General features: G+C 41.7%; 1 protein-coding gene across 3 annotated transcripts in view; it reads right to left on the bottom strand.

The window, feature by feature from the left end:
• Positions 1-675: 675 nt before the first annotated feature.
• The window catches only part of SPATA2 (spermatogenesis associated 2), a 28,527-nt gene continuing 14,811 nt past the window's right edge, over positions 676-14,391 (bottom strand). For all 3 annotated transcript variants that reach the window (XM_073580588.1, XM_073580590.1, XM_073580589.1), the window contains exons 2-3: positions 12,953-13,381; positions 676-7,056 (exon numbers count right to left, since the gene is read on the bottom strand). In XM_073580588.1, the coding sequence (XP_073436689.1) occupies positions 5,803-7,056; positions 12,953-13,270 (1,572 nt within the window). In that variant the 5' untranslated portion in view covers positions 13,271-13,381 and the 3' untranslated portion in view covers positions 676-5,802. The remainder of the gene's footprint in view (positions 7,057-12,952; positions 13,382-14,391) is intronic.

Below are 14,391 nucleotides of genomic sequence, written 5' to 3'. Positions count from 1 at the left end.
GCAAGGGTACGACAAGCAAGGCGCAAAAAAAAGTTGACTGGACCCAACATTTTGTGACTGGTCACTAGATGGCTGCAGCACATAGTGGCTGTGGGACCTTTTGGTGCAGCTATGGTTGCCGTTTAACCCCAGCCTTTGTATAGTGGCCCAGGGGCCAGCAGCGGGAGCGGATATTACATCTCTATATTTCCTACACTGCTGCATTTAACCAACCTTCAGCCGCAATAGCAGGGCCAACCAGACATGTTTACAACCTCTCAATCTTTTTAAAAAAAAAAAAAAAATTAGATTTTTAGACCGATCTTGAAATTGTAAAGAAATGAAAACCAAAGTAGCAAAAATCAGCCAAATTTTCACCGAACAATAAAGATTTAATTTATTTTTTTTTTAATTTTAAATATAAATTAACATTGACATTTGAATTAATCCTGCCACACTATATACTCTACGCTCACCTAATGGTTGGGGTATTACTTGCTCCTGTTCTAAGGAGCCTCTGGGGTTTCACCAAGCCTGTGAGGCTCCTGATCACAGCTTCCAGGTATATACATGGAAGTAGCATATATGGCAACAGATACTGCTGTAGTGGATGATGAAATAGCGCAGGACTTGTAGATGTTTCAAGATATTCAAGCGAAACCTCAAACTGGCTAATTACAGAAAAAAAAAAACAAGTCAGGATTCTGATTTATTAGCACGGTATGACAACAAAAAACAAGAATCAGTATAGAGCATAATAGACATGACTGCTGGGATTATTGCAGCAGGATCATGGCACAGTTTAGCCTTTTCACTAATACATGGTGCACCCTGTTGGCAGAGGCCATAAACATGATACAGTTTATAAGACGTCATATATACAGTATATAATTCCTACAAGAAATAATTTTGTAATTATTTTTACATACAAAAAAAAAATAAAAAAAAATCCACATGGCATTTTTTTTCACTTCATGTCAGTTGTTACGTGGTAACATTGGATAGATTTTGGATAGATGGGAGTCTTCTGGATTGTGTATGAGGCACATGGATCCTTCAAGGCATAAGGAATGAGAACAGACCTGAACTGTGATGCTACCACCTACAGGTCGGGGTAGGGATTACAGCCCGACACCATGCAGCGCAACGCCACCGTGATTACACTAATTGTCTGCTTTGCGTATTGAAGCCTCAATATAAAAATCTGATTTCTTTAAAAAATACCAAAAAAACTGGGTGGAGGGGAGAGGGGAAAAAAAAAAAATAAAAAATAAAAAAAAAAAATCAGCAATTACTAATCTTCATGCAGTAGAGACAAAGAATGAACCCAAGACATTGAAGGCTGTAAAGCCCACCCAGAAGACCCACTTTTTATATAGAGAGACGGGACACTATTAAATCTTCAAGAAAAGATCAATGGAGGGGATTGGGGGGGGATTTCTCAATGAGGGCTCACATAGAAACCTCAAGTTAAAGGGACTTCCCAGAAAGACACTAATCACAGCATGTGTCAGATCGCCAGTGAACTTACCGATCAGTAGAATGGGTCCTGTTTAGCCATGAGTGAACGTGCTCAGATAAGGTGTTATCCGAGCATGATCGTATGCTAACAGAGTGCCTTCAGTGTGCTCAAATAATATGTTCGCTTCCCCGCGGCTTCATGTCTTGCAGCTTCTCGATAGCAGTAACATATGGAGGGATGGCCTAGCAAACAGGCAATCCCTGAATGTGTTGTGGCTGTCAAACAGCCGCGAGACTTGCAGCTGCTGGGACTCGAACATAATGTTTCAGGACACCGAAGACACTCGTTTAGCACCCGAGCATGCTCGGATAACACCTTATCCATGTACATTCGCTCATCACTAGTCCTGATCTCTTCACACTGCTGCTGGGAATAAATGGAGCAAGTGTCGCACATGACCACTGCTCCTCCATTCATTCTCAAAGGGATGGACTGAACTGTACTCCACCATTTCCCTTAGTCATGTAGATGTCCTCCATTCAACCGTGAACAGTGAGGAAGAAACAGGTGAACAAGATCACTTTTTAGTACTGATAAGGGCCCAAGCAATGGAACCCCTTAGTGAGCTAACATTTTTCACTAATTCAAGGTGATACGAGTCTCACATGGGAAACCCCTTTTAATGAGCTGCGCTAGGGGTCTTATAGTGCTATTAATTTGTTATTCCATTGGGTTTAAACTCTTCTGACAAATTTAAAGGGATTTGAAAAATATGTCTATGGAATATAAACTATAGAAAAAGTGATCAGAGAGGACCAATTACTGGGAGACTTAACAGTAAAGTAGTCCTACAGTTCAAGCTATATTTTTTCTCTATAAATAAGAAACTTTGTAGTATAGAGTAACATGTAAAAGTTTGGGCACCCCTAGTCAAGATTGTTGTTATTATGAACAGTTAAGCAAGTTGAAGATGAAATTATCTCTAAAAGGCCTAATGTTAAAGATGACAATTCCTTTGTATTTTAGAAAAAAAAAATATTTTAATCTTTTACATTTTAAAAATTACAAAAAGGAAAATGGTGCTCAAATTTTTGCATTGGCCCATTGGAAATGTGTGCTTTTAGGCTGGTTTCACATTAGCGCATTTTACATGCAGCGCACGGCACCGCTAAGCCCCGCCCAATCCGGTCATTGCCTCCTACTATCGCACACGGCTGCATGCGATCTGCGCACCCCATCTTTAGCATAGGGTGTGCTGGCCGTGTGCTAGTAGGATTTTGGTGTGTGCTGCGCACTTTTGAAGGTGCGCCGAACGCGCCAAAATGCAACACGGTGCGTTCGGCGCACACCGGCGCATCTTCAAAAGTGCGCAGCGCACGCCAAAATCCTACTAGCGCACGGTCTGCGCACCCTATGCTAAAGATAGGGTGCGCAGATCGCATGCAGCCGTGTGCAATAGGAGGCGATGACCGGATGGGGCTTAGCGGCGCTGTACGCTGCATGTAAAATGCACTAATGTGAAACCAGCCTTAGACAACTTTCATCAAGGTTTAGACCTTAATTAGCCTGTTAGGGTAATGGCTTGTTCTCCATCATCATTAGGAAAGGGCAGGTGATGCAAACATGGCCTTCATGGATGAGTCATCAGAAGAAAACCTCTCCTGCGTCCTCACCATAAAATAAGGGCATCAAAAGTATGCAAAAAATCATCTAAACAAGTCTGATGCCTTTTGGAATCAAGTCGAAGTTAAAATATAACTATTTGGTCATAATGATCAGGTGTGTGGAGAAAATATTACACAGAATTTCAGGAAAATAACCTCACCAACCATTAAGCATGGGGGTGGATCAATCATGCTTTGGGGTTGTGTTGCAGACCATGGCACGGGGAACATTTCATGGGTAGAGGGAAGAATGCATCAAGAATTTGTTGAAATTTCATTAAATCCAAACATAACACCATCTGTAAAATAAAGCTGAAGTTGAGAAGAGAATGTCTTCTACAAATGGATAATGAACCTAAAAACACTTCAAAATCCACAATAGACCACCTCAAAAAGTGAAAGCTGAAGGTTTTACAATGGCCCTCACAGTCCCCTGATATGATCATTGACAATCTGTGGTTAGATCTCAAAATAGCAGGCATACAATACAACCCAGGAATTTCACAGAACTAGAAGAATTTGCCAAGGAAGAATGGATGAAAATCCCTCAAATAAGTGAGACTCTTGGCTGGCTACAAAAATCGTTTACAAGCCCAAACTTCTGCATCGGACCATTTTTCTTTTGGTAATTTTTTAAATGTAAAGGATTAAAATATATGTATTTTTCTTAAAATACAAAGGAAATGTGTCATCATTAACTTTAGGCCTTTCAGATATCATTTCATCTTCAACTTGCTTAACTGTTCACAACAACAGTAATTTTAACCAGGGGTGCTCAAACTTTTATATGCCACTGTTTCTTAGAGAAATCTGCTTCTTTCTTCTCCTGAACTTATATGTCATGCGCTAAATCTGTATTCAGTGAAGACATATTTCCCCTTTATTAAAATAGGATATGATAGTTGGTGAGGTTGGAAACCAGTGAGAATACTCAGAGGTTTTCGTTTTTGTTTTAATCACTTTAATGAATGTGCAACGTACATTCATTCTTGGGGTGGTCGAGAGTCATATTGCTCAGATATCCTTCTAATCAAACTTTGATTGCATAAATAGACGGCATGATAAATGACGAATATGGTTGGAATTGGACCCATCCCATAGGTCTTTAAAGGGAACCTTACAGATGATACACACGTGCATCTTGTATTAGACACTGGCTGTATGACTTCAGTCAAGTATGTTTGATTCTAAAACCTGCTGTGTGTTTCAAAGGAAAACATATTTAAAAATCGCACAGGAGACTAGTTGAAAAGGCTGGTCCACGGGCAGGGTCTCCCCAACCAATACCGTTGAATGACAGGTTATTCCCTATGTGTGTACAGGGATAGACCTGTCTTTCATTGGCAGTTGGTTGGGAGAAGCTGCCATGGACCGGCCTAACTAGTCTCCTGTGTGGCTCGGTCCATGGAGGCTTTTAAAGAATCTTTCTTAAATGCAGCAGCTTTTCCGAATCAAAATATACATTGCTGAAATTATACAGCCAGTGTGATACATGCTGCCGTGGATTGGGCATCATATACCTGCTGTCAGGTTCCCTTTAAAAGAAAAAAAGCTTTGTTTTGCCATACTACCACCCGCGATTTGCATCTACCTTAGATTTCTCATGACTGGACATTGCATCTCTACAATACATGTAATTTTACAGCGGAACAAGTTCCTTTACAGTCACACTACAACTTCCATATGTTTAAAAAGAAAAAAAAAACCTTCAAGAGAGTTGCATATGAATCAAAAAAAAGAGTCTGTAAAATATAAACCAAAATGTATAAAGAAGGCAACATAACGCAATAAAACACTTGTACAGAGGGGCAGCTCAATGCATCAGCAAATAAATCTTAGTCCACTTTTATTTAGGATTTTAAATACGTTGATAAAATTTCTCTGTGGAACAAAAGACGGCAAAGTGACATGAACGTACTTATTTTATAGGAGGAATCTGGAACTATATTTTTTTTTTAATAACTCCACTTACCTACAGTATACACAGCAAAACTGCCATAGATCAGAGAACAGGGCACGACTGTCTCAGGAACTTGACAAAAACAGCCAGACACTGAAACTTGTATATCATTTGGCAGGATCACTGCATGCAAACCAGACGTGAATGACTAAGTAAAATTTCCTGAATCAAGAAACCTTTCACAATTTAGTTGATATGATTGTTAATAAAAACCCTATTTCCATAGCGGGTGGCGATTTTGAAAATTCATCTGCAAAATAATAAGAAATGCTTCTGCCTTAGAAATTAGCATCGCCTTATGAGACACTTACCCAACAAATCCTCAAAGTACACACTTGCTATAAAAATTAATAACTGGACCAAAGTGGTGGTAGTGGGGGAGGGTTAAGCGCTTCTCGTTAACGACGATTTAAATAATTAACTTCTATTCTCAGAGTCTGAACCATATAATGGCTTTGAGTACACAGATATCACGCTAAACATATTTCGTCTCCTGCTTTGAAAGGATTTTAATTTAAATAGCAAGCCTAAGGATTTATTGCACCATGGTATAGCAGCAAGGTCTGTAAGGAACCACAAAACACTGATTGGGATCTTCTCCCTGAATCCTTTTCGATGTGGTATTGTTCTAGCGGTCAGTGGGATATTCCAGTTCAGAGGTCCTGTCCTTTAGCCCTTTTTTCAAAGGAAGAAGGGGAACAAAATAAAAAAAAAAAAAAAAATAGCAATTTGCGCATTTATCTGTACACAAGGTGGGAGAGTTGAGAGGATTTATAGTTTAGCTGATTGTTTGGTGCAAACCTGTGATGATCGCTTTTTCGGCAACAATACTCGTGAGAGTAAGCAACAACGCAAGCATCGCACGAGACTTTGGAGCAAACTGTGCAGGTGTTAGATGCTCCAGCTCGGTTGCAGAAGCCGCAGCGCAGCGTGGTTGAAGTCTTCATTTTGGCATTCTGCTGAGACGGGCGTTCCTGGGATGAGGATGTCCCGTATGAAGACTTTTCTCTCAGAGCTGATCCGGAGGAGTAGCTATCATTTTGTACAGTAGATTTGATTGACAGGTTGTTCTGTTTGAGCAAATGGCCGTCGGGTCTACAGAGAAGCATACTGTCACACTTTTGGCATATGGTGCTGCCGGAGGGTACGCCGCAGTTTTGGCACTTTATGAATACAGTCTCTTTGGCTACTTGCGAACGCTTGTGATAAGACGGATTTGTTTTGCTTTCAAACAGCCAGGATTCCGGCTTGGCCAGCTCCTGCCTCTTCACATTTAGTAATCTAGCATCCATGTCCGTATACAAGTCTACATCGTCTTCGTTGGGGAAATAGCCGTATGTAGCGTTGGCTCGTATTAGCCCGTTGGGGTTGGAGGAAAGATTTAAAAACTCATCGGAGCAGCCGTGCAGAGAGCTAGACATAGTCAGCAGGGAGTGTGGGGGACGTATGATTTCATCTTGGAGGTCGTCTTCAGCGTCTACAAGGATAGGCTCCTTGCGCAGGCTGAGAGATGCAGTAAGTGGAGGTTTATTCTTGCTATCCCAGTAGCTGTCATAAGTGTCAACAGACTTGGATGGTTTTGTTACTTTTTGCTTGAAGTAATCCTTAGATGGGGCCCTCTCACTGGCAGATTTTTGAAGAACCATCCTAGCCATGGATACATTTAAGGATTCCTTGCACTCCACGCGTCTCTTCATTTCGTCCGTGCATCCTCTGACGTCCTCGTTGCTGTTTTTACGCTCGTTTACCACGTCAACTTCTAAATAGCCTTTATCCTTTACTTGCAGGTAGATTTCTAGGAGAAGTTCACATTCAACTCGGGCTAGAAAAAGTTCAAAGGAGACTCTCTTGACTTGTGTGGTGTCCACATGGTCCTTCAGTCTGTAGACTGTCCCTTGTTCTTGAATATAGCCCATATGATTTAATATATGCCGGATGTCGTCATCGATTAAAGCAGCTCTTACGTAATATACAAAGGGCCCAGTGTATGTCTGGTGAGGAAACAAACAGCAGTTAGGGTAAGACAAAAATCTTTGACTGATGTAAAGTCAAATGCTATGCTATGTGCACACATAATATATTGTTACAGCAGTCTGAAACACAGCTCCAAACCCTCAGGGTTGCCATGAGAGAGAAGTAACAAAATTCTATTTATTTGCAGCCACCACTAGAGGCAGCTTCCTGCATACTCTTATGAACTCAACCTAAACATCCTCTAATGGTGGATGCAAGTAGACAGACTTCTTTTTCAAATCCATGTTTGTGCAGGGGATTTTGGAGCTCCGTTTCAGAAAAATTGAGCTACAACTGCTATAAAAACTAATCTATTTAAATGAAAGAAAAAAGTAAACTTTAATAGATCTTAGAATAGAAATAAGTTTCACAATTGGATGCATGAAGCCAAGTTGTTCCATACCCTCGAAAGCTGCAGTTTTCAAATACAGCACCTTTTTCAGTCCTGCTTTGGGTCCACAATGGTGTTCCATTTACTATGCGTCAGAGGCTTTATCTGTGGGGGTAATGACTAAGTGTCTTAAGGCCCCGTCACACACAGCGAGATCGCTGATTTTGTGACGCCACAGTGAATTCGCTGTGACACACATCAGCGACCGGGCCCCCTGCCGGGTATCGCTGATCGTGCTCTCCCATCGCTGCGTGTGGCAGCGGGAGCCAACGATCAGCGAGGCTCCCAGCGCTCTAAGCAGTCGCTGGGTGCTGGTATCTAAGGTAAGTATCGGGTTACTAAGCGGCGCACGTCACTTAGTTACCCAATGTGTACCTTAGAAACCAGCTCACAGCTCCTGGAGCGAGCACGCAGGTTTCTAAGGTACACATCGGGTAACTAAGTGATGCATGCCGCTTAGTAATCCGATATTTACCTTAGATACCAGCGTGTTCGCTGGTGCTGATCGCTGGTGAAGCTGCCTGTTTGGCAGCTCACCAGCGATCATGTAGCGAAGAACCAGCGATCCTGACAAGGTCGTATCGTTGTCAGGATCGCTGGTGCATCTTTAAGTGTAACGGTACCCTTACTTTTTGCAATCTATGAAATTCTTATTTCTCCACCTCCTGACTTCCCCAATTAGACACAAATATGTGATTAGAGTCTTATCCCAAAATATTTCCCCAAGAATGATGGGAAACACAATTTGGGAAAGGACTTAAAAAACCCACCACTTACAGCTCTGGCAAACCTGCAAAGTTTTCAGTTTGTCTAATTTTTCTCTTTATAGGTATATTTTTGAGTAAAATGTATATTGCTCTTTTATTCTAGAAACTACTGACATGTCTTCGAATTTCCAAGCGCTAAATTTTGTATTTATTTTCAAAAGAACAAAAAAAAATGCAGTGATTGCAGACTTCAAATAACGCTAAGAAAACAAGTTCATAATCATTTAGAAACAACAATACTAATGAATAGAAGAAATTCAGCTTCCCGTTCCTGGAGAAATTTCCTTTATTGGACAAAGTATATAAAAACTAACTTCATATCAGCATATTGTCACCACCAGAGGTAGGACAGAACAGACACATTTCAAGCTTAGCAGTGCTTAATCATTGCTCTGCTCAGATACATACTTTGTCCAATAAAGGAAATTTCTCCAGGAACGGGAAGCTGGATTTCTTCTATTCATTTGGACGCTTATCCTGCTGCACTGCAGGTTTCCAAGCTTGAACTCCTGGAATACCAGAGGGGTGAGCTGGCTTTTTCTTTCTTTACAATACTAATGTTTTAACTCAGGAAGAGTTCAGAAATCAATATTTTGTGGAATAACCATGATTTTTAATCACAGATTTCATGCGTCTTGGCATGCTTTCCACCAGTCTTTCACACTGCTTTTGGGTGACCTTATGCCACTCCTGGTACAAAAATTTAAGCAGTTCTTCTTTGTTTGATGGCACGTGACTATCCATCTTCCTCGTGATTACATTCCAGAGGTTTTCAATGGGGCTCAGGTCTGGAGATTGGGCTCGCCACGACAGGGATTTGATGTGGTGGTCCGTCAGCCACACATTGACCTAGCTGTGAGGCATGGCGCATTGCCCTGCAGGAAAAAACTGTCTTCAGAGTTGGGGAACATTGCTTGAGCAGAAGGAACCAACTGTTTTTCCAGGATAACCTTGTATGCGGCTTGATTTATACGTCCTTCACAAAGATTAACCTGCCCAATTCTAGCCTTGCTGAAGCATCCCCAGATCATCACCGATCCTCCACCAAATTTCACAGTGGGTGCAAGACACTGTGGCTTGTATGCCTCTCCAGGTCTCTGTCTAACCATCAGACGACCAGGTGTTGGGCAAAGCTGAAAATTAGACTCATCTGACACTGGAATGGAATGGCTGTCAGACATGTAGAGAAGGTGATTTTTATAAAACTGTGCAATGGTCTTTTAATTTTTGCCAGAGCTGTATACAGAGACGATATAAGTCAATGATTGGCTGGTACTACACTTGTGAGCTTCTTTCTAATCTGAAGGGATCGATCGCCCCCACGTTGGTGATGTTAGACATTGGATGCATTTGTCAAACAATTTATACTTGTTCAGGTCCATGCCTTAGGGTACTGTCACACTTAGCGATGTACCAGCGATATGACGCGGTCAAGATCGCTGGTACATCGCTAAGTGGTCGAAAGTGAGCTGCCACATAGGCAGATCTCACTAGCGACATCGCTGGGGACGGGGGTCGCTACTTCCTGTCACACCAGGCGATCCTGCGTCCTCCGGCCCGGCTCCACGCGTCGCTCGTTGTCACAGCAGGAAGCGCCGCAGGAAGCGCCGCAGGAAGCAGACGACGAGAAACAGTCCAGCCTGTTCTCGCGCGATCAGCGATAACCAGCGGGGGAGCCAGTCGTAGGTAAGTATCAGACACAGCGATATCGCTAGCAATATCGCTATAACGTCACTAGTTATAGCGATATTGCTAGCGATATCTCTTCGTGTGACATGCTCTTAAATCTCAAAGCTTTTTTTTTTAACCAACATTTCCTGTTATAAGCCATTTGTGTAGTTTTCCTCCTGAAACTATAGGTGAAAGGTAGACCACAAGTTGCTCTTCCACATTTTTTTTTTACAGCTGCAAAAAAAAAAACCAAAAAAAAAAAAACCCAAAAACCTTATAAGAGCACTTATGGAAAGGAACATCTTCACGCCACACCTCAAGCTCATCTCTTGACTAAAGGACAATATAATGCTGGCCTCTCTGAAATATATCTTGGATGTGTTTGGGGCGCTTGGGACTATAATGGTATTGCTAATGAAAACAGATAATTGTATATAATGCATAAAAAGTCTAAAAGATGTAACACATCACTTCAGATTGCTATGGTGTAGAATGTGATACACTAAGGAGCCATCATGTTCATAGTTGGTTTAAATTAGAATCGTGACCAGCAGAATAATGAGTACAGCTCTGGAGTATAATACAGGATGTAACTCTGGATCAGTACAGGATAAGTAATGTAATGTATGTACATGGTGACTCCACCAGCAGAATAATGAGTGCAGCTCTGGAGAATAATACAGGATGTAACTCAGGATCAGTACAGGATAAGTAATGTAATGTATGTACACAGTGACTGCACCATCAGAATAGTGAGTGCAGCTCTGGAGTATAATACAGGGTGTAACTCAGGATCAGTACAGGATAAGTAATGTAATGTACAGTGCCTTGTGAAAGTATTCAGCCCCCTGGAACTTTTCAACCTTTTCCCACATATCATCCTTCAAACATAAAGATACCAAATGTAAATTTTTGGTGAAGAATCAACAACAAGTGGGACACAATTGTGAAGTTGAACAAAATTTATTGGTTATTTTAAATTTTTGTGTAAATTTAAAAACCGAAAAGTGGGGCGTGCAATATTATTCGGCACCTTTAACATAATACTTTGTTGCAGAATCTTTTGCTGTTATTACAGCTGCAAGTCGCTTGGGGTATGTCTCGGTTTTGTACATCGAGAGACTGAAATTCTTGCCCATTCTTCCTTGGCAAACAGCTCGTGCTCAGTGAGGTTTGATGGAGATCGTTTGTGAACAGCAGTTTTCAGCTCTTTCCACAGATTCTCAATTGGATTCAGGTCTGGACTTTGACTTGGCTATTCTAACACCTGGATACGTTTATTTGTGAACCATTCCATTGTAGATTTTGCTTTGCTTTATGTTTGGGATCATTGTCTTGTTGGAAGACAAATCTCTGTCCCAATCTCAGGTCTTTTGCAGACTCCAACAGGTTTTCTTCAAGAATGGTCCTGTATTTGGCTCCATTCATCTTCCCATCTATTTTAACCATCTTCCCTGTCCCTGCTGAAGAAAAGCAGCCCCAAACCATGATGTTGCCACCACCTTGTTTGACAGTGGGGATGGTGTGTTCAGGGAGATGAGCTGTGTTGTCTTTATGCCAAACATATCGTTTGGCATTGTTGCCTAAAAGTTCGATTTTGGTTTCATCTGACCAGAGCACCTTCTTCTACATGTTTGGTGTGTCTCCCAGGTGGCTTGTTGCAAACTTAAAACAACACTTTTTATGGATATCTTTGAGAAATGGCTTTCTTCTTGCCACTCTTCCATAAAGGCCAGATTTGGGCAGGGTACGACCGATTGTTGTCCTATGGACAGACTGTCCCACCTCAGCTGTAGATCTCTGCAGTTCATCCAGAGTGATCATGGGCCTCTTGCTGCATCTCTGATCAGTCTTCTCCTTGTTTGAGATGAAAGTTTAGATGGACGGCCGGGTCTTGGTAGATTTGCAGTGGTATGATACTCCTTCCATTTCAATATGATCGCTTGCACAGTGCTTCTTGGGATGTTTAAAGTTTTGGAAATCATTTTGTATCCAAATCCAGCTTTAAACTTCTCCACAACAGTATCATGGACCTGCCTGTTGTGTTCCTTGGTCTTCATGATGCTCTCTGTGCTTCAAACAGAACCTTGACACTGTCACAGAGCAGGTGCATTTAATTTATATGGAGACTTGATAACACACAGGTGGATTATATTTATCATCATTAGGCATTTAGGACAACATTGCTTCATTCAGAGATCCACAATGAACTTCTGGAGTGAGTTTGCTGCACTGAAAGTAAAGGGGCTCAATAATATTGCACGCCCCACTTTTCAGTTTTTTAATTTCCACAAAAATTTAAAATAAGCAATAAATTTCGTTCAACTTCACAATTGTGTCCCACTTGTTGTTGATGCTTCACCAAAAATTTACATTTGGTATCTTTATGTTTGAAGGATGATATGTGGGAAATGGTTGAAACGTTCCAGGGGGCTGAATACTTTCACAAGGCACTGTATGTACACAGTGACTGCACCAGCAGAATAGTGAGTGCAGCTCTGGAGTATAAAACAGAATGTAACTCAGGATCTGTACAGGATAAGTAATGTATGTACACTAACTTCACCAGAAGAATGATTGCAGCTCTGGGGTATAATTCAGATGTAAGTACTTAAGTGATGTCATGTATTTATAAAGTTTTCACTGACAATGACTTATAGAAGGTGAAGAAAATTATATTTTTACGCCATAACCGGGCAACAGAAAACTGGATGACAGTCAGTGATGAGCGGACATGCTCGGATAATGTGTTATCCAAGCATCTTGGGTGTGCTTGAATAATATGAATATGTTTGAGTCACTTCAGCTGCATGTTTTGCCACTGTTAAGACAGCCTGTTTGTTAGGCAATCCCTGCAAGTGTAACAGCTGCAAAATATGTAGCATCAGGGACTCGAACATATCAGAGCACGCCAAGATACTCTGATAACAAGCTATCCAAGCACGTTCACTCATCACTAGTAACAACCTATAAGCCCTGTTAATGTAGGATATAATTGATTTTACTTCGCATCTATTGATGCCCTGCTCCAAGGGCAGGACTCACCTTAATATTTTTGTACTCTTTCTTCCAAGGGTAAAGGAACAGGTTAATACCGATGGTCTCAAGCATAGCTGCTGCATTGTGAAGTGAGCGCAGATTGGATGTTCGCAGGGTTTTCAGGGAGTTATCGCAGACTTCGTAAAACCTTATCAGCCTGAATCTATAAATGGGATCAATTTTCGGCAGGCTGAGTAGGGCCGAGGCGGCGGTGCGGAGGTACTCATCGCTGACTGCTCGCTGCTTACTATCTGAAGCTTCCAGTTTAGATTCGTGGAACTGTACATATTTTCTGAAGAGATCTTCTTTGTACTTTGTATCCATTGAAATGTGGTTCTGGTAGCAGGTCTGCAGTTACCTCATCCCATCCATGGCTTTTCTATGGCGTCCGGATTCGGAAGGCGACTATCAGTCACTCCGCTGAATCTGAGGACTCTGCAAAAGGAGTAATAAAAATGTCACTAAGCTTTATGTGTAGAGGATGACTTCAGGTGAGTCCAGGAAAGAAGAAAAAAAAAAAAGATTCACATTGTACTTTGTGTGCCAATGCAAGAAACATTCACAACTTTGATTCTTCCTGTAACTGTGGCACAAGTCTGAACAATTACACTTCTATAGGGGCTGGCATGGAAACCACTAACTGCCACTGGGAGAAAACGCTGCGGATCACCGATAATGTGTCAGAATGTAATCATGCAACTGAAGTCATAGTCTATTCCTTGCCTTTCAAAAGCATCGAGAATAATTGGAACAGTATTTACCCTACATATAAAAAGTCCTCAGTAAATAGTCCTCCTTGTATGCTGAAACAACATTTTTAGGCCTGTGTTCCCACATAGCGCCTTTGCAGTGTTTTTTTCATGCAGAAAAAGCCAGCGTTTTGGCATGTAATGCATATTTTTGCGTGGGTTTATATTTGTGGTTTTGATACATTTTTTCCCATTCATTAGAGTGGGTGAAAAGCACTAAAAATATTAATCTGCAGATTAACTCCTTCCCGACCAACGACGCATATGTAGGCGTCATGAAACCCTGTGCCAATACGACCAGTGACGTCTACGTAGGCATCATGGTATAAATCACCCTCTTGCGGGTTGGGTGACCAGGGTCACTGAAAGGTCACCCGACCCGCACATACAGGACCCTTTGCGCTTCACCCCAGGGGAGTGGCTTTGCCCCCCCGTAACTATGATTGCTCTGATTGGCTGTTGAAAGTGAAACAGCCAATCAGAGCGATAGTAATATTTTATCAATGAAATTTGATGAAGTAATACAATGCAGCCATGGCCGATGCTGAAATATCATTGGCCATTGCTGGAGACAGTATTCTGACCCCCCCCCCCCCCCAAACTGATGGCAGCGATCTTCCGCCGCTGTCATCATCTGCTCCCCCTCGCCTTCCGATCACCCCCACTCCGGTACCCTCCGAGTCCCACTGTCCCTCC

This window comes from Dendrobates tinctorius, unplaced genomic scaffold (genome assembly GCF_039654945.1).
Source record: "Dendrobates tinctorius isolate UK_male_01 unplaced genomic scaffold, ASM3965494v1 ptg000065l, whole genome shotgun sequence".
NCBI lineage: Eukaryota > Metazoa > Chordata > Amphibia > Anura > Dendrobatidae > Dendrobates > Dendrobates tinctorius.
This window is presented reverse-complemented; position numbering and strand designations above follow the sequence as displayed.